Source organism: Sprattus sprattus, assembly GCF_963457725.1.
Source record: "Sprattus sprattus genome assembly, chromosome: 5".
Lineage (NCBI taxonomy): Eukaryota > Metazoa > Chordata > Actinopteri > Clupeiformes > Clupeidae > Sprattus > Sprattus sprattus.
In genome coordinates, this window is record NC_137924.1 from 3,298,037 (window position 1) to 3,316,526 (window position 18,490).

Consider the following 18,490-nt stretch of genomic DNA (forward strand, 5'->3'; position numbering starts at 1 on the left):
ATCCGCGAGTCCCTATGAGGACCGGGTGCCGCAAAACGTCCGCCCTGCATGCAGCACTACAGGAGAGAGAACCACTTTTTAGACTGGGGGGACCAAGCTTGACCCCAAAATGTTTTTCAATTTCAATTTTAATTTATTTGAAAGGGACAGTGTTAAGTTCAAACATAAATGTTGCCATTTGATGCACTATACCAGATTATAGCCAGATTATAGCCCACACCCACACAATTTTAAAATTACCTAAAACAACTACAAGTCAAAATTTAAAAGAAAATCAAAACAATATTTATATTGATTATGGTGGGGTGACGTGATGTCACACTTTTAAGTACTGTACCCCATCACACCCTTCTGTTTTTCCTGCTTTTGTGATGCTGCTCTTCTTTTCATGCGAAAAATAATAATGACAATAAAGAGAACTTATACTCAAACTCGTAGATTTGCTTACTTATAACATTTTATTTTTTCTAAATTTAAGGGCAACGCAAAATGAGGAATGGGGATTCCTCTGACTCAGAGGACTCTTCTGACTCAGATGACTCTTCGGAGGATCGGAAGAGAAAGAAGAAGAAGAAAAACAAAAAACATGGGTCTTCAGACTCCTTTGATGATGACTCGAAGAGGAGCAAATCCAAAAAACCCTCATCCTTTGGAAAGAGAGGTAACCCATCATCTGGAAAAAGATGGCATTATGCACCTTTTATTTACTTATTTATCTATTTATATGCCCCCAAAATGTGGTAAATGTAAACCGTTTTATACATTGAAGGCAAACGTTACATTTGTTTTATTTATTTTGATTACATTACATTGAAGCTAGATGACCACGCTAATGGCTTTTTGTATAGAGCTTTCAGACTCCTGTCACATGGACCTATCAAGGTCTACCAAAGATGTTCATGTTAGTAGAAGCATCTTTTATTGTGACATTGCAGTCACATTTCCATCATAATTTCAGTGTAGCATGCTCATGTATTGATTTTTTTGATGTGGCATAATGCTAAGGTAACACTCTCCCCTCCACCCAAACACAATCTTATATAGGCTATATTTACCAGAGTCAAGGCTGGCCCTATTACGAAACAGCTATGTAGAGTGTCCACAACTGTACCATTTAACCACAGAGTCAAGAAGAGTAGTGCACTACAGACACAAGATGACTGGTTTAACCCCTGATCTTCACGTCATGTCAGGATTATAAATATATTACGGGCAGCCGTGGCCTACTGGTTAGGGTTTCAGGCTGGACCCACATCCATGAATCCCACGATCACTGCTCCCCGGGCGCCACTGAAGGCAGCTCACTCCGGGTGTGTGTTTACTTCACTGGGTGTTGTGTGTCACTACCCTTGGATGGGTCAAATGCAGAGGTGGAATTCAGAGTGTGTGTGTCTACACCACTATTATACAGGGTTAATCTATATTTTGTTTTGTAGTTCTGAGCCCAGAGGATGTTGTCCACCGCTACAAAGCATTCCTAAAGGTGTTCAGGCGAAACCGCAGCATGACCAACACCTGTAAACAGCTTGGAGTGGACAGGAATACTATAGCAGGGACTGCAGTAATTGCAGACGTCCTGATAGCCACAGAGGGCGAAGACTTTGGGGAGCTGCCACTCTTCAAAGACAAACAGACGTTAGCAAATTATGCTAAATTATGCAAGGCATTTCTAGATGCCAACAAACCCTTGCAAGAAAAAGTAGAAAAAATGAGGAAGGCCACAGAGCTGCTCGTTATTAAATATAGAATGCCAAAGTAATGTATGATGTATTACTGCACTGTTTTTTGTTTTGAGTTTGATACTGTTGATACTCTTTGATACTACCTCTTCTGACCCTGACAATTTGTTTGGTGTTTGGTGTTAGATTCCATTTGCACGTTTGCACTTTTTATTTACACTTGTTTTGCAATAAAAGTACACTAGAAAGCTATGCCACTGTTTTGCGCTTTATGTATTGAGTATTGAAGTTACTCTCGTCAAGTTTTGCAGATTAAGAAGATAAATATTAGTCTCTTTGACAGTTCACCTGTTTCTGCATTTTTGTCACAGGTTGTGTGAAGGAGTGTAACATAATGCATTGTATCTTTATGTAAAGGAAAGTACATGGTAATATCATTGAAACAAACCACGCTTCCTTTTACAGTACAGTTCCACCTTCCTTACAGGGTAACGACACTGTAAAACTCTGATATCACCCCGATATTTACCTGATAATTATCATGGAGATATGAGAGTTCTTGCCAGGTACCATGTTCAAAACTACACACCCTGATGGGTGGTAGAGGATTATAATCTATAGTTACCAGGAAAGTACATGGTAATATCATTGAAACAAGCCACGCTTCCTTTTACAGTACAGTTCCACCTTCTTACACGGTAATTCACAAGGTTTTACCTGATAATGTAAATTGTAACTACTGGGTAATTAGAAAGTAGTTACTTTGTAAATAGTTGGAAGTTATACCCTCACTGTCACTTACAACACAGGTTGGCTGGTTATACATCATCTATAATTCCTGGATAAATACCTGGTAGTTTTCAGTATATTTCTAGTAAATACTAGATAACTAGTTGGTATTTACCAGGTAAATATCAGGTAACTACCATGTAAATAAGTGGTAGTTATCAGGTAACTACCACGTAAATAAGTGGTATTTACCAGGTAAATATTAGGTAACTACCACATAAATAAGTGGTAGTTAGCAGGTAAGTGTGTGATCATTTTCAGTAAATACCTGGTAATTACCAGGTAAATATCTATGTTATTATCACCCTAACAAGGTCACACATAGACACATTCAGTGGGTTTATAGTCTACAATATGCAATTGCAGGATATCTACCAAGTAATTAATGGGTAAATACCAGGTAACTTGTTGGTATTTACCAGATAAATAAAAGGTAAATATTTTTGAACAACCGGGTTTAAAATCAACGATATACAATTACTGCGTATCTACCAGGTAATTATTGGGTAAATGCCTGGTAGTAGTCAGGAAAATATCTGGTAAACACTGGGTAATTACCTGGTAAATAACCTGGTATGTACTTGGTAATTACCTGGTAATTGTAATTAATTAAATGGTTATTACCTAGTAAATACATCTTATTACCAGGTATTTACCTGCTAATTACATGGTTATTAGGGGACTGTAAAAGGAAGCGTTACCAAATAATTATATAAAAAAAGTTTTTTGTAAATGTATTCAAAAGAATTGTGTACCATGAAATTGTGGGATTTTAAAGAATATTAAGAATATGTTATATATGGTTATGATAGAACTCAGAACCCACCATCAACTGCACCTTTCTCCCATCATCAACTGCTTTTGTCTCTCATCATCAACTGCCCCTGTCTCCTCTTTGCCCACCTTCATCTGTTCCCTGTTCATACCCCTGAGTTTTGGTGTTGTACTCTTGTGTCGAGTGAAGGTGTCCGGCCATCCGAGAACCATGTTACAAATGTTGTGCATTCAAAGCAATATCAAACAATCAACAGAATGTGGATCAACTGAAGAAAATCTAGTTCTCCATTAGTAATCACAATGCAAATAACTAATTTTTCATTCCTTGGTAAAATCTCACTCTGTCTGTCTCTCTCTCTGTCCATCACTGTCTTTCTCTCTCTGTCTCTCATTCTCTCTCTCTCTCTGTCTGTCTCTCTCTCTCTCCATCACTGTCTTTCTCTCTCTGTCTCTCATTCTCTCTCTCTCTCTGTCTGTCTCTCTCTCTCTCCATCACTGTCTTTCTCTCTCTGTCTCTCATTCTCTCTCTGTCTCTGTCTCTGTCTGTCTCTCTCTCTCTCTCCATCACTGTATTTCTCTCTCTGTCTCTCATTCTCTCTCTCTCTCTCTGTCTCTCAATCACTGTCCCGTTCTCTCTGTCTCTCATTCTCTCTCTCTCTCTCTCTGTCTCTCTCTCTCTGACTGTCTCTCACACTGTCAGCGTCATGATCACACATGACACTTGATATGTTCTGAAGTCCAGTTGGTGTGGGTTACAGTAGCTGAGGGTAAAAGTCCCCCTGATCTCCTCCACCTCCACCTCCTCCTCCTCATCCACCTCCTATGTGCTGCTCCTCTAAGCTAACAACACTGAGGAGAGACATGCTGAGTTCATGACACTGAGGAGAGACATGCTGAGATCATGACACTGAGGAGAGACATGCTGAGGTCATGACGCTGAGGAGAGACATGCTGAGTTCATGACACTGAGGAGAGACATGCTGAGCTCATGACACTGAGGAGAGACATGCTGAGTTCATGACACTGAGGAGAGACATGCTGAGCTCATTTATTTGTGCAGTCACATTGAAATGCCACAAGAGGGCACTAGCACTCCAGTTACACTCTACCAAAGTCACATGACAAATCAATACATTTAGCACAAGATGTTAAACAGGACAGTGTCATGTACTTACAATCCCATGATGTACAGATACAGCAAAGATAAACCTTTCATCCTTACTAACTTAGTTTGCAAAGATGAATACATTGCTTCAGTGATTGTCTTTGCCGATGCCTGTAAACCTTGTGGTTAATAAAAACAATCCCTGGTGAAGGGACCGGTCATTTGAGATTCATAGTTAATAAGGATATGCCATAGTCAATAATTCAATCTTATTTATACCTAGTATAAATGTTACTCTTATTTGTATCGAACTAGCATGTCAGCATTTCCTGGGTGAATATACTTGGTCTTGACCTGGGAGAGAGGTATGATATTGCTCTCACCTTCCCCCTCCAGGTTGAGACAAAGGGGCCTTGTCCCAATGGCCTATTTGAAAAGATGATTACACCCCTTAATATCAGTGTATAAAACTCACTATCTCACAAAGGATAGGCAGATTATTTTGAGGTGAAGCTCTGGGCGAGTTGGACTTCAAGCTCTGTCTCACAATGGTGGCCATCATTGTACAAGATTACAAGTAACCCTGTATAACCCAGTACCATTCAGAACTGTGATGGTGGCAGGATGTGCAGGTCTAAAGGGACTTCATCTGAGCCCAGTTAATGTGCCCACTTCATGCTGTTGAGTCCCATGGCACAGGTGTCAGTGTGGAGGAGGTGCTGTTGAGTCCCATGGCACAGGTGTCAGTGTGGGGGGAGGTGCTGTTGAGTCCCATAGCACAGGTGTCAGTGTGGAGGGAGGTGCTGTTGAGTCCCATGGCACAGGTGTTAGTGTGGAGGAGGTGCTGTTGAGTGCCATGGCAGAGGTGTCAGTGTGGAGGGAGGTGCTGAAAGGCCTCTCTGGTGGATCACAGGATCACAGGATCACAAGCCTCACCGACATGAACACAGCAACTCTGGCAGCAGTGAATACACAAATGCCTGATTGAATCTTTCCCATCTGTGCGGTTGTGAAAGAATACTGTTTATGTATGCAACATAAACACTCATAAACAGGCCTTTAGAAGTGCCAATGGTGCCAGAAGTTCATCACTGTTTATTTTGATGAGAAACACATAGGGGCTAACCAATCAGAGGAGAGGACACGTCGCTGTCCCTTTAACCAGTGAGACCAGTTTCTTTGCTGCCTCTATTTTCCGCAGATGCCACAGGAACAGGTCAAGAAACTATTTTTCATGAAAGAAATACATAATATTTTGTGCTTGATTTTTGTTTTGATTCAGAGGACATGGCAGCTCCTATACTCAGTCCCAGTGAGTAATGCATTAAGTTGTTTTATCTCAGTTACAATTCAGCAAAAAAAACTTTAGTTTTAAGACCCAGCAGTCATATTTTTGTGTGAGCTTAAAAGTTTCTTAAAAAATCTTATGTTTCAAGTCCCTGCAGCCATTTTCATGTGAGCTGAAAAGTTTCTTAAGCTTTTTTGCAATTATTTTATGCTTTTTTCTTCAAGGCGTCACTCATGATCTCAAAGAGTTGAGGATTGTGCTGCTGGGAAACAGAAGAGCTGGGAAGAGTTCATCGGGAAATACCATCCTGGGCAGAGAGGAGTTTGATACTGAAGTTAGAACAGCTCAGTGTGTGAAGAGACAGGGACAAGTAGCAGGGAGGCAGGTCACTGTGGTGGAGGCTCCAGGATGGTGGAAAAATTATCAAAAAGAAGAAACTCCTCAACTAAGTCAAATTGAGATTAAGCTCAGTATGTCTTTGTGTCCTCCTGGACCCCATGCTCTGCTGCTGGTCATACGTGTGGACACTTCATTCACACAGACAGAGAAAAGATCAGTGCAGAAACACCTGGAGCTTCTCAGTGACAACGTGTGGAGTCACACTATCGTGCTGTTCACCTTTGGAGACTGGCTGGGAGACACACCCATTGAGCAGCATATTGAGAGTGAAGGAGAGAGTCTGCAGTGGCTGGTAGAGAAATGTGGGAACAGATTTCATGTCCTCAACAATCAGAAGAGAGAAGATCACATGCAGGTCACACAGCTGATGGAGAAGATAGAAGAGATGGTGGCAGGAAATAATGGACATCATTATGAAATGGAGAGACGGAGAAGAGAAATATTAGAGGAGAAAAGGAGGAGAGATGAAGAGAGAGTGAATGATAGGATGATGAAGGTGAAGATAGAGAGAGAGTCTCTCAGATCACTGATGGGTGAGTCATATTCAACAACTTCCCTTTTGTTCTGGTCTCCAATGGATTCTACATTAGCTTTCTTTTAACAGTTACAGACATTTACACAGCAGATAGGAGACACATGATCAGTGCATTTATTCCTACTGATAAACACATTAACACAATTGCCAAGTGTCATTTTTCATACATTACCATAAATACATTATTAACTATGTGGATTAAGTATGCATTTGACATCATGTTGCCTCTATAGCTGACTATGATTAAATATTATTCAGAAGAACTATAACCTGCACTGACTGACTTGTGCTTTTTCATGTCAGGTGATTCTCTTTATCTATCAGAGTTGAGGATTGTGCTGCTGGGATACGTAGAGGGTGGGAAGAGTTCATCAGGAAACACCATCATGGGCAGAGAGGAGTTTGATACTGTAGGGAGAACAGCTCAGTGTGTGAAGAGACAGGGAAAAGTAGCAGGGAGGCAGGTCACTGTGGTGGAGGCTCCAGGATGGTGGAGGAATCATACGTTAGAGCAAACTCCTGAGCTGACAAAAAATGAGATTGAGCTCAGTGTGTCTCTGTGTCCTACTGGACCCCACGCTCTGCTGCTGGTCATACGTGTGGATACTTCATTAACAGAGACAAGGAAAAGATTAGTGCAGAAACACCTGGAGCTTCTTAGTGAGAGAGTGTGGAGTCACACTATAGTGCTGTTCACCTGTGGAGACTGGCTGGGAGACACACCCATTGAGCAGCACATTGAGAGTGAAGGAGAGAGTCTGCAGTGGCTGGTAGAGAAATGTGGAAACAGATATCATGTCCTCAACAATCAGAAGAGAGAAGATCACATGCATGTTACACAGCTGATGGAGAAGATAGAAGAGATGGTGGCAGGAAACAGAGGACAACATTATGAGATGGAGAGACCGAAAAGAGAAATATTGGAGGAGAAGAGGAGGAGAGATGAAGAGAGAGTGGAAGAGAGGATGATGAAGGTGAAGATAGAGAGAGAGTCTCTTAGATCACTGATGGGTGAGTTCATTATCTCATTTCAACATCTTCCCTTTTGTTTCTCGTCTCCAATGGATTGTACATTAGCTTTCTTTACACAGTTATAGACATTTTACACATCAGATAGGAGACACATGATCAGTGCATTTATTGCTACTGATAAACACATTCACTAAATTGACAAGTGCCATTTGTCATACAAGTCCCTAAAACATAATGTACTATGTGGGTCAGGTATACATTTGTAAGCCTCTATAGCTGACTGTGATTAAATGTCATTCAGAATAACTATAACCTGCGGTTACTGACTTGTACTTCTTCATGTCAGGTGATTCTCTTCATCTGTCAGAGTTGATGATTGTGCTGCTGGGATCTAGAAGGGCTGGGAAGAGTTCATCAGGAAACACCATCCTGGGCAGAGAGGAGTTTGATACTGTAGGGAGAACAGCTCAGTGTGTGAAGAGACAGGGAAAAGTAGCAGGGAGGCAGGTCACTGTGGTGGAGGCTCCAGGATGGTGGAGGAATCATACGGTAGAGGAAACTCCTAAACTGACTAAAAATGAGATTGAGCTCAGTGTGTCTCTGTGTCCTCCTGGACCCCACGCTCTGCTGTTGATCATACGTGTGGATGAAACATTCACAGAGACAGAGCTAAGATCAGTGCAGAAACAACTGGAACATCTTGGTGAGAGAATGTGGAGTCACACTATAGTGCTGTTCACCTGGGGAGACTGGCTGGGAGACACACCCATTGAGCAGCACATTGAGAGTGAAGGAGAGAGTCTGCAGTGGCTGGTAGAGAAATGTGGGAACAGATATCACGTCCTCAACAATTTGCAGAGAGAAGATCCAATGCAGATTACACAGCTGATGGAGAAGATAGAAGAGATGGTGGCAGGAAACAGAGGACACCATTATGAGACAGGGAGACAGAGAATAGAAATACTGGAGAAGAAGAGGATAGAAGAAGAGAGAGTGAAAGAGATGATGGTGAGAGGACATCATTACAAGAGTGGTGAGTAACTCAGACAGTCAACCATAATCTCAGTAAACTTGTTTGCAAAGACCCCAGTGTGGGGCAACATGATCTTCTACCCCTGAGGGGCTCATTCAGCTCTATATGAAACCCCAGTGTGGGGCAACATGATCTTCTACCCCTGAGGGGCTCATTCAGCTCTATATGAAACCCCAGTGTGGGGCAACTTGATCTTCTACCCCTGAAGGGCTCATTCAGCTACAGTATACACTGGGGAAAATAAGTATTTGAACCCCTTGCGATTTCACAAGTTTGGCCACTTGCAAAGAAATGTGTGATCTATAATTGTAATGGTAGGTGTATATTAACAGTGAGAAACAGAATATCAACAAAAAAATCCAGAAAAATGCATTTTATAACATTTATGACTTTATTTGCATTTGATGCAAAAAATAAGTATTTGAACCCCCAAAACTGACGGACAAAAATGACTTAGTACTTGGTGGAATAACCCTTATTGGCAAGCACAGACGTCAGACGTTTCTTGTAGTTGGTCACCAGGTTTACAAACATCTCAGGAGGGATTTTGGTCCACTCCTTTCCAGATCCTCTCTAAATCTTTAAGGTTGTGTTTTCAATGGGAGGGAATGAGGGAATGAGGTTCAAGCCCAATATTCCACGTAACATGGCCCCATCCATAGTCCCCTTGATGCGGTGGAGTTGTCCTGTACCCTTGGCAGAGAAACAGCCCCAAAGCATAATGATTCCACCTCCATGCTTGATGGTGGGTATGATGTACTCTTGGGGTCATATTCAGCATTCCCCCCCCTGTCAAACACGGCAAGTCGAGTTGATGCCAAAGAGCTTGATTTTGGTATCATCTGACCACATTCTGTCTCCCAATCCTCCCTAGAATCATTCAAGTGTGCAATGGTAAACTTCAGATGGCCCTGTACATGCGCTTCCTTGAGCAGGGGGACCTTGCGAGTGCTGCAGTACTTCAAAAAATTACGGCGTGGTGTGTTGCCAATGGTTTTCTTGGTGACTCTGGTCCCAGCTGCCTTGAGATCATTCACAAGCTCCCCCTGTGTAGTTCTGGGGTTATTCTGCACCTTTCGAATGATCACTGATTCCGCACGAGGGGATATCTTGCATGGAGCCCCAGACCTAGAGCGGGTGACAGTTGTTTGGTGTTGCTTCCATTTATGAATAATCGCACCAATAGTTATCTGCTTCTCACCAAGCTGCTTGCCGGTGGTTTTGTAGCCCATTCCAGCCTTGTGCAGGTCTACAATCTTATCTCTGACGTCCTTGGACAGCTCTTTGGTCTTGCCCATGGTGGTGAGGTTGAAGGTGTGAAGTATGATTCTTTGGACAGGTTTCTTTTATACAGGTCACCAGTTTAGATCAGGTATACCTTGTTAGACCTAATGAGGACTAATCTGTGTGCTTTTTGGGCACATAACTGGCCATTGGGAGCCAGAATTCTTGCTGTTTGCTTGGGGGTTCAAATACTTATTTTTTGCATCAAATGCAAATAAAGTCATAAATCTTATAAAATGCAGTTTTCTGGATTTTTTTGTTGATATTCTGTTTCTCACTGTTAAAATACACCTACCATTAAAATTCTAGATCACACATTTCTTTGCAAGTGGCCAAACTTGCGAAGTCGGCAGGGGTTCAAATACTTATTTTCCCCACTGTATGAATCCGAACCACATAGTCATATCTTCAAATACAACCTTAATAGTTTTGTAATGGCAGGACACATTTGTGTTAACATGTTTATAACTTGTTTGATTTTTTCTTCTCCCTGTCAGTGCATGCAGACTTCCTCTCTGAACGCTGGTCTTTCATCAGATCTGCATTCAGCTCGTTGAGATCACAGACAGGACCAGAGGAACGACTGACACCTCATTTAAAGAAAGCAAGCAGCCTTAATCTTATTCCACCCAACAGTAAGCAAACAGTTCAGATACATCTTTTAAGCGGTTCATCCAAAGAAGGTAAACAGTTAATTTGTAAACAGTTGTTAAGGTTATTTCTAGGTCAGTCATTTACTGGGCATTTATTTGAATTATTCTGATGTGTCTGGACAGATGACATGGTATGGTACCTGTGTACAGATATTTGTGTTTGTCAGTTACAGTTTTATGTTGTATCGATTTTGAACATGTCCATGCTCAATCACTAAATGTATCGGTGCGTCAGGCACCTGAGGACACACCCAGATGAACCAGTCACCTGGCAATGTGGAAGTTAAAGTAACACTATGGAGTTTTTGGAGCCGCCAGGTAGGGGGCTACTTTCTGCTGGACTATTCAGTAACTTATTTGTTGTCTTGCTTTGTCTTATGTTGCACTTGCTTGATGTTTGACTTTGTTAGGAAAGTTGTTGGCAAGCTAGGCAACATAGCTATCACAATTACATTACAAAGAATTCGATGCAAGAGCACTTATTACTAGCATCAATGTCCAAGCGTGTTTTAACAAGCTTGCTAACATTGCTAATGAGATGTCTTGATAGCGGCTCAACTTAGCGAAACCTCTTGAAATTTGCTTACTTTGTTTATGACAAACTAGCGAGTCAACAACTTCCTTAACACAAGACAAAGCAAGACAGCAAATAAGTTACTGAATAGTCCAGCAGAATAGTCCAGCAACAAGTAGCCCTCTACCTGGCTGCTCCAGAAACTCCATAGTGTTACTTTAACACTAACGCTTATGGATGGTTAACAAACATATTCAGCTCAGCATCAGCTGTCTAATGTTAGCTTGCTACTAACATTTTAACTTGAGGTTGATTTGATTAGATTTGCGTTAATCTAATTCTATTTTTACCAAAAAGAACTGCTTACAATTCGCTGTCCCAAAACTCAGGAGGTCTGTATTAGCGCCATTGGGCCAGAAACAAAAAACACATTTCTTATACAAATACAGTACCTACACTGTCAAAATATCTCTACATATTTTTGGAAGAGGAAGGAGTGTGTGCTTTTTATACTTGTTTAGCAACAGACTAAGATTTTGATTCAAATCAATTCAATTTTATTTATATTGGACTAGAACAAGAACATTGTCTCAAGGCACTTGACAGAGCTTTATTTCAAAACCTTAATTATTAATTATCAAACATCATACTCTATGACTGTATTTTGACAATAGATGTTGGCAGGTGTGTTGATCTGCAAATGAAAAACACAGAGCACAGAGGAGACACAAGATGTTTACACAGCACTGTTAGCAGAACATTGTGTTCTGTTGTCCTCTTGTGTTATCCTTATTATTGATCTGTACATGTTTCATCATGATCAGACTTTTTTACTGACATTTGTCCTGTTTTTAATAGTGAGTGGAAAATCCAGGAGAGACTCTGACCACTCTTTCACGAGCTCTGCATACAGCTCCTTCAAATCACAGACAGGATATGACATCAGCCCTCTCTGTGAATCAGTGAGATCTACAGCTTCTTACCAAAGTCCTGGAATTGGATCTTTGAGTTCTAGAGCTGGTTCTGTTCGGAGCTCAGATTCCAGAGGATTAAAGTTCTCAAACCTTTCTATAATGAAGAAGGCCCATGGACACCTTTTTGAGGCACAGAAGGAATTTAACAAGGGCAACAAGAATTAGAAGAAGAGATCAAACAAGGACAAAGTTGTCTCTGATGTTCTGTTAACCATAGACTTCCTGATTACATTTGTACTTTTCAGTGAGCCTCTTGTTTACACAGAACTATATGTTCTTTCATCATCTCATATAGTTTGCTAATTACTGTTCTGACATACAGTGCCTGTTTTCTCTGCCTAATAGCTGGTGATGAAATGTGTTAGGGGATAATGTTTATCTTTACTATGATGCTGTGTGGGAGACACACCCATTGAGCGCTATATTTTTTTTTTATTTTAACATGAAAGTGGCACAAACGATGTAGAGCAGTACAGTTCTTTGATTCTACCTTGTTAGAGTTGATAACAGCTGCTAAATCAAGCTGTGAGCTGTTAAATTGATCTGAACTCTGAATCCAGTGTGAACATATTTTTTTTTTGCATTGTTATTTTTAAACTTGTAAATTGTTGAAAACTTAAGCTCAAATTGTATCTTACCGTAAATAAAGAAGACAATATCACTTGTGTATCAGTTCTGCTCTTCTGCCTGACATTGATATTCTGCTTGAATGAAGAGTACTCAACAAATAAAATGAATTATTATTATTATTATTTTACATTCACTCCATCTCTGGCACATATCCATGTCTGATGAAGGGAAACGTTTTGTCCTCAACCCCTCATTGAAACAGAGGCACTGTGTTTACCAAACAGAACATGGGAATATAGAGGGGAATTCTGGGAGTGTTTGAATTTTCGAGTGGACATAAAGTGTAGTTTGAAACTTGGCCTCTAGAGGGACTGAAGAGTGGTGTTCATCGCTCAGGCAAGGCACTGCCCAGGGGGACTCTAACAGTTCAGAGTGTGGAACAGTGTACCAGTGTTGAAGTGAAGTGAAAGTGACTTTATGGCAGAGGTTGGCGTGTGTTGGTAGTGTGGTGAGGAGCCTTGTCCCTCGGTTGTTCTGTGCAAGAGGCACTGTAGGCTCTGGAATCCAATAAATCATCATATACAAATATACACATAAATATAGACAAACACACAAATAAATGAATGTGTGTATTTGTTTTTATTTAACATTTCCGGTTGGGGGAAAAGGTAGAGGGGGAGAAATGTTAGTTTTTGGTCAAGACTGCATAACACATGTGTGAAATATAAGCAAACGAGCGCTCAAATGGCTGAAGTGTAATCGGAACTATAGTAACATGACATAGTTCCGGGGTGATGTTTTACGTCAAAACACCCAATGCTGTTCACCGACAGTGGTGTAGTAAAACGCTCTATTTTGTTTCTATAGCAGGTGTGTTTGCTTATTCATGGAGCTCACATTAGTTTTAGTATAAGAACTATCCTCTTGGTAAGTGTCTCAGATACAAGAGGTTTTCATCTAAAGGGCATGCCAACCCTCTTCATAGCAGTGCACTGACGTTTGGTGTCAGTCCTTGTGAAAGTTCAACGACCGACTGAACACCTATGACCATAATATTCAGCACATTGCTATTGTTCTAGTTTTGTTTCCACACAGCGGTATTTCAGTAACACTCCTTTCATCTCCCAGTTTGAAGTAAAGAAAAATAAACTGGGAGTCATTCGATATTGGACACACTATACGTAGATTGGACACATGGATAAAGTGTATCTATGCATCTCAAATGATGTGTGTTGGTCCTCACTCTCCCCAGCTGCAGCAAATAGCATGGTGATAGAGACACTTTACTGGGGTGGATGAACAGGTAGAGGTTTCATTGGCCAAAGTAATGCTAGAGACTGTCTAATCAGCCTGTGTGTGTGTTTGAGTTTGTGTGTGTGTGTGTGTGTGTGTGTGTGTGTATATGTGTGTGTGTGTGAGCAGCACACAGCTTGACTAAAGAGTTTATATACAATAGGACCACATGAGGTGTTTGATCTTAATAAATACTATAAAACAAACATTTCATTAATAATGTATCATTTCCCCTCCTTCACTCTGTCAAGTATTTCCTCTTGGCCTTTTCCCCCTGCTGCCTTGTGCTTCCACAGCAACATCACTCAAGGGCTCCCCCCTCTGATCACTACAGGTAACTACATGAAGTTTAATAATGATCAACTTCATGATGACCAAAGTACACATCTAGTCCTCAGTGGCAGAGACCAGGCACGTGCAGAGGGGGGGGGGCTAAGGGGGCTTGAGCACCTGCCCCTTTTGCCCTTGATGCCCAAAGTGATGTTTTTTTTTTATTATTATTATTTTTATTATAATTTTTTTTAATTTGAGTGTGAAAATTCCGTCTATGCGGCCCAAAATAATAATAAATGTAACGAAATGATAATAATTTACATCTACCTTGGTCGGTCACATGATCCACAACGTGCCCTCACTCTGCCCTGACGTGCCCTGCTGACCGACGCCTCTGATAAGTTTCTTTGGAGCTCCCGTTTTCTAGGTAAGCCGAGTAGCCTTGTGATGCCAAATGTGCCATGATGACTCGGGAATAACTCGGTGTAAAGTTTGCTATAGGGGCTTGTAGAACCTGATAATGTAATAATTTCCTGATAACGTAATAACCCTGATAATGTAATAAAAAATCCCTCATAAGTCCCTAAAAGATGTAATAAAACCTGATAATGTAATAATACCCCGATAATGTAATAAAGTGCAGGTTAGCCTCAATTTTGCAAAACCTGATAATGTAATAATTACCTGATATTGTAATAACTTTGGTTGGTGCTGTAGCATCAGGTCTCCAGTTTCAGAGGTCCAAACAGTGAAGCTGTCCAGAGACCTGCTGCTTCACTTTTAGCAGATACAGTATATATTTTATATGATTGCGAATGCACAATTTTTACAATGGTGAAAGGGATATTCAGTGGTAATCAACTAATAGAGAAATAATGAGAACATTTTGGTATGTTATAGACCGGCAGCTAATGGGCACATAGAACATTGAGTTTCTAAGTCCTCATTGATCATCAATAGCTGACATTTCGCTATTTGATTTATATCAAATTCTCTTTTGATTTTGTGTGGCAATGTCCCTTAAAAATTACACTATATACTGCAAAACATCATGCAACATGCATTTCCTCTACTTTCCCTTGACTTTGCACATGACAAGGCAGTTTGAATGGATCCTCTGTTGGCTTGTCCTTTCAGTGGAAAACACAATGGCTAAAGACATCAAGACTCATCCTTTCCATTTTCCACCTTCCATTACTCATATCCAACAGATCAAGTTATTGCCTCATTTGCACTTATTTTGTGTTTTGAGATGGATGTGTTTGTGAACCTTGCTCATAGATATGGCCTAATTTATCATCCTATATTCTTGCCACTGAGCCTCTAGTTTTACTGATGCCACCAAGTTTGGGATTGAGGCCTGTTTTCTATTTTTCCATCACATATGACAGTCTTGCCATCATCACACAGAGAAGGTGCTCTGTTCCTCCAGAATGCTACAGCATTTCTTGAGGTTCAGAAGTTTCTTTGCAGTAGTTAAAAAGATTGAATCACTGCTCTTATAGTGAGCATAACCAATGAAAATGATCATTATTATGTTGAATAGACTGCAAGCAGCCTATTGGATGTGAGTGGATTGAAATATATTATACAGCAGTTCATTGTATGGCCACTAGTTGGAGCTATGAGGAAAACTACTTATCCAGTCAACCTCAAAGCTACCTCTAAGCTACTTCTAAACTTCCAGTTGTTTTCACTTGGATCATGAGCATTTCAAAAGGTATCATATAAAATTATCTCAAATTTGTTACTCAACACTTAGGGACATTAAATGGCTTTGAAACTGTAACTTGATGGGATATGAACAGCATAAAATGGCAGAGTCTACCCTACCATAACATCATACTTAGGAATGACCAGGCTAAATGGAAATGACAGGGCAGAAGTTTATGCTAGTCATGCATGTTTGTTTCAGTACAGCATACCATTAAATCACACTTGATAAGCATACAAGGAAATATCAGTTCAATTGATTCAATGATAATATTATGTATTTTTAACAGAATGAAATTTAAGATTATTTTGCTTTTGGCTATGGTGGCCATGTGCTGTGGCTATGGTCACCAACCAATGGATGATGAGACATATGATACAATCTTCCAACTACTACGAAGACAATTCAAAATCCCAGTGAAAATGCGCACAAAAGGGCAGAGAAATGCAGTAGTAAGATTTTGGAGGAACAGGGACAGCTTTTCTCTAGGTGATGATGGCAAGACTGTCTTATGTGATGGGAAAAGAGTGGTAAAATGTGGCTCAATTACAAACTTGGTAGAAAGTGGTATCAGCAAAACTAAAGGTTCAGGAGCAAGAAAACTCATGATAGCCTTTAGAAAGCAGTATACTGGCCTCAGCGAGGTAAGGATTCAGTCAGAGCTGGACAAATCTAGGAAATATCAACATCTACAAGCAAGATTCACAAACACACCCATTCCTAAGCATATAACTGCTAAAGAAGTACAAATGAGACACCAAACTGATCTACTGGACATGAATAAATGGAAAGTGACAAGTGGAAAAGTAGTTTACAGATACGTCCTCACTGTTCAAGATGTATTCAGCAGATATGTTTGGCTGAAGCCATTGAAAGGCAAAGCCAGCAGTGAAATTGCCAAGCATTTGCGCTCAATCTACAATGAACATGGACCACCAAAAATAGTTCAACATGATCAGGGACGGGAGTTTAGAGGGGCAGTGGAACAGTTAATGCATTCCCTGAAAGTGAAGATTATTCAAAGTGCTCCCTATCATCCTCAAAGCCAAGGGAAAGTTGAGCGGATGCATAGAACCCTGAGGAAAAAAATGTTGCATGACCTCTTGAATTTACGTAGTGTTAACTGGGTAGACCATTTGCCAGATTATGCCAGAGTACTGAATAATGATCCAAAGAAGACACTTGGCTGGGCCTCACCTTTCGAGGTTTATTATGGGAGAAAATCAAACAATGCCATGGAGCCACATGATGGAGAGAATATAGAGGGCCAACATGCTGATATCAGTTGTTCTTTTCCCACAAGGAGACAAAGACTATCATTTGACAGGAAAAGATCCATAATTCGCAAAAGAGCACACCGTGCAGATGAGGAAAACGTGAGAAGAGTTATCTTACAAGCCACTAAATCCACACCAGTGTCTGTTTACCAAGTAAATGAAGAGGTTTTGGTGAAATTAAAGCACACTAACAACCGTGTCACCAAAAAGCATTCAGTTTTACAAGGTATCATTATTAAAAGGAATCTGAGTGTCTCCAAATACAAGGTCCGGTATCGAACATCAGCTTCTGCTCATCCTCAGCAGAAATGGTTTTCTGTAGCTGATATAACTAGTGTCACACGAAGTAAGGAGAAAAGTCGAAGAGCTCTTAATCAGTTAGTTAATGTGAATAGAAAGCGCTTTCTCATAGCTAAAAGTCACACAGATCACCTTGACTCATTTTTTTCTTCTGGAATGACAGTAGCTTTTGATCCTCTCCCAGATGGGAACTGCCAGTTTGCAGCTATGGCTGACCAACTAGCAAACCTTGGAATTTTTCGCTCATCCACAACTCTTAGAGATGAAATTGCATCAGATTTGTTGGCAAATCCTTTTGGTTTTGATGGCACACATTTATTAAATTATGTCACTGATGAGAACTGGGAAGACTACATCAATAATATGCATGAGTTGGGAACTTATGGAGATCACATCACTCTCCAGAGGGCTGCTCAAATGTTCCAAGTTCAATTTTTGGTTGTCTCAAGTCTTGGTGTGGATGCTTCCTCAGTAATCTCCCCAATTGAAGGATACTGTGAAGAGTTGCCTACTTTAGTTCTTGGTCATATAGCCGAGGGTCATGGAGATCATTATGTCAGCTTAGGTGGCCCAATTAGTCCATACATTAATAGTATTCGGGAGGAGGAGTCTCACAGGATCATAAGACTCACTGAATCTACTCCAAGGAATGAAGTGAACTCTAGATTTGACCCTTCTATATTATCCATTGTTATTCCTGAATGTCAAGAGAATAGTCACAGTCTTGCCACCCCACCATCTCCTGCCACCCCACCCCCACCGTCTCCTGCCACCCAACTGTCCTCTGCCACTCAACCGTCTTCTGCCACTCCACAGTGTCCTGCCACCCAACCATCTTCTGCCACTCCACAGTGGCCTGCCACCCAACCATCCTCTGGCACTCCACAATGTCCTGCCACCCAACCATCCGCTGCCACCCAACTGTCTTCTGCCACCCCACCCCCACCGCCTTCTACCACTCAACCTTCTTCTGCTACTTCACAGTGTCCTGCCACCCAACCATCCTCTGCCACTCCATTGTGTCCTGCCACCCAACTGTCCTCTGCCACCCTTCCAGATGA

General features: G+C 41.0%; 1 protein-coding gene across 1 annotated transcript; it reads left to right on the plus strand.

Annotated features, from left to right (window-relative positions):
* Positions 1 to 489: 489 nt before the first annotated feature.
* Positions 490 to 18,490, plus strand: LOC308365577 (GTPase IMAP family member 8-like; the record flags this gene model as incomplete). The annotated part of the gene is made up of 6 exons (XM_080839046.1): positions 490 to 661; positions 1,437 to 1,517; positions 5,863 to 6,450; positions 6,876 to 7,438; positions 7,914 to 8,577; positions 18,246 to 18,490. The coding sequence occupies 6 exons, from the start codon at positions 490 to 492 to the stop codon at positions 18,488 to 18,490; spliced, it is 2,313 nt and encodes a 770-aa protein (XP_080695172.1).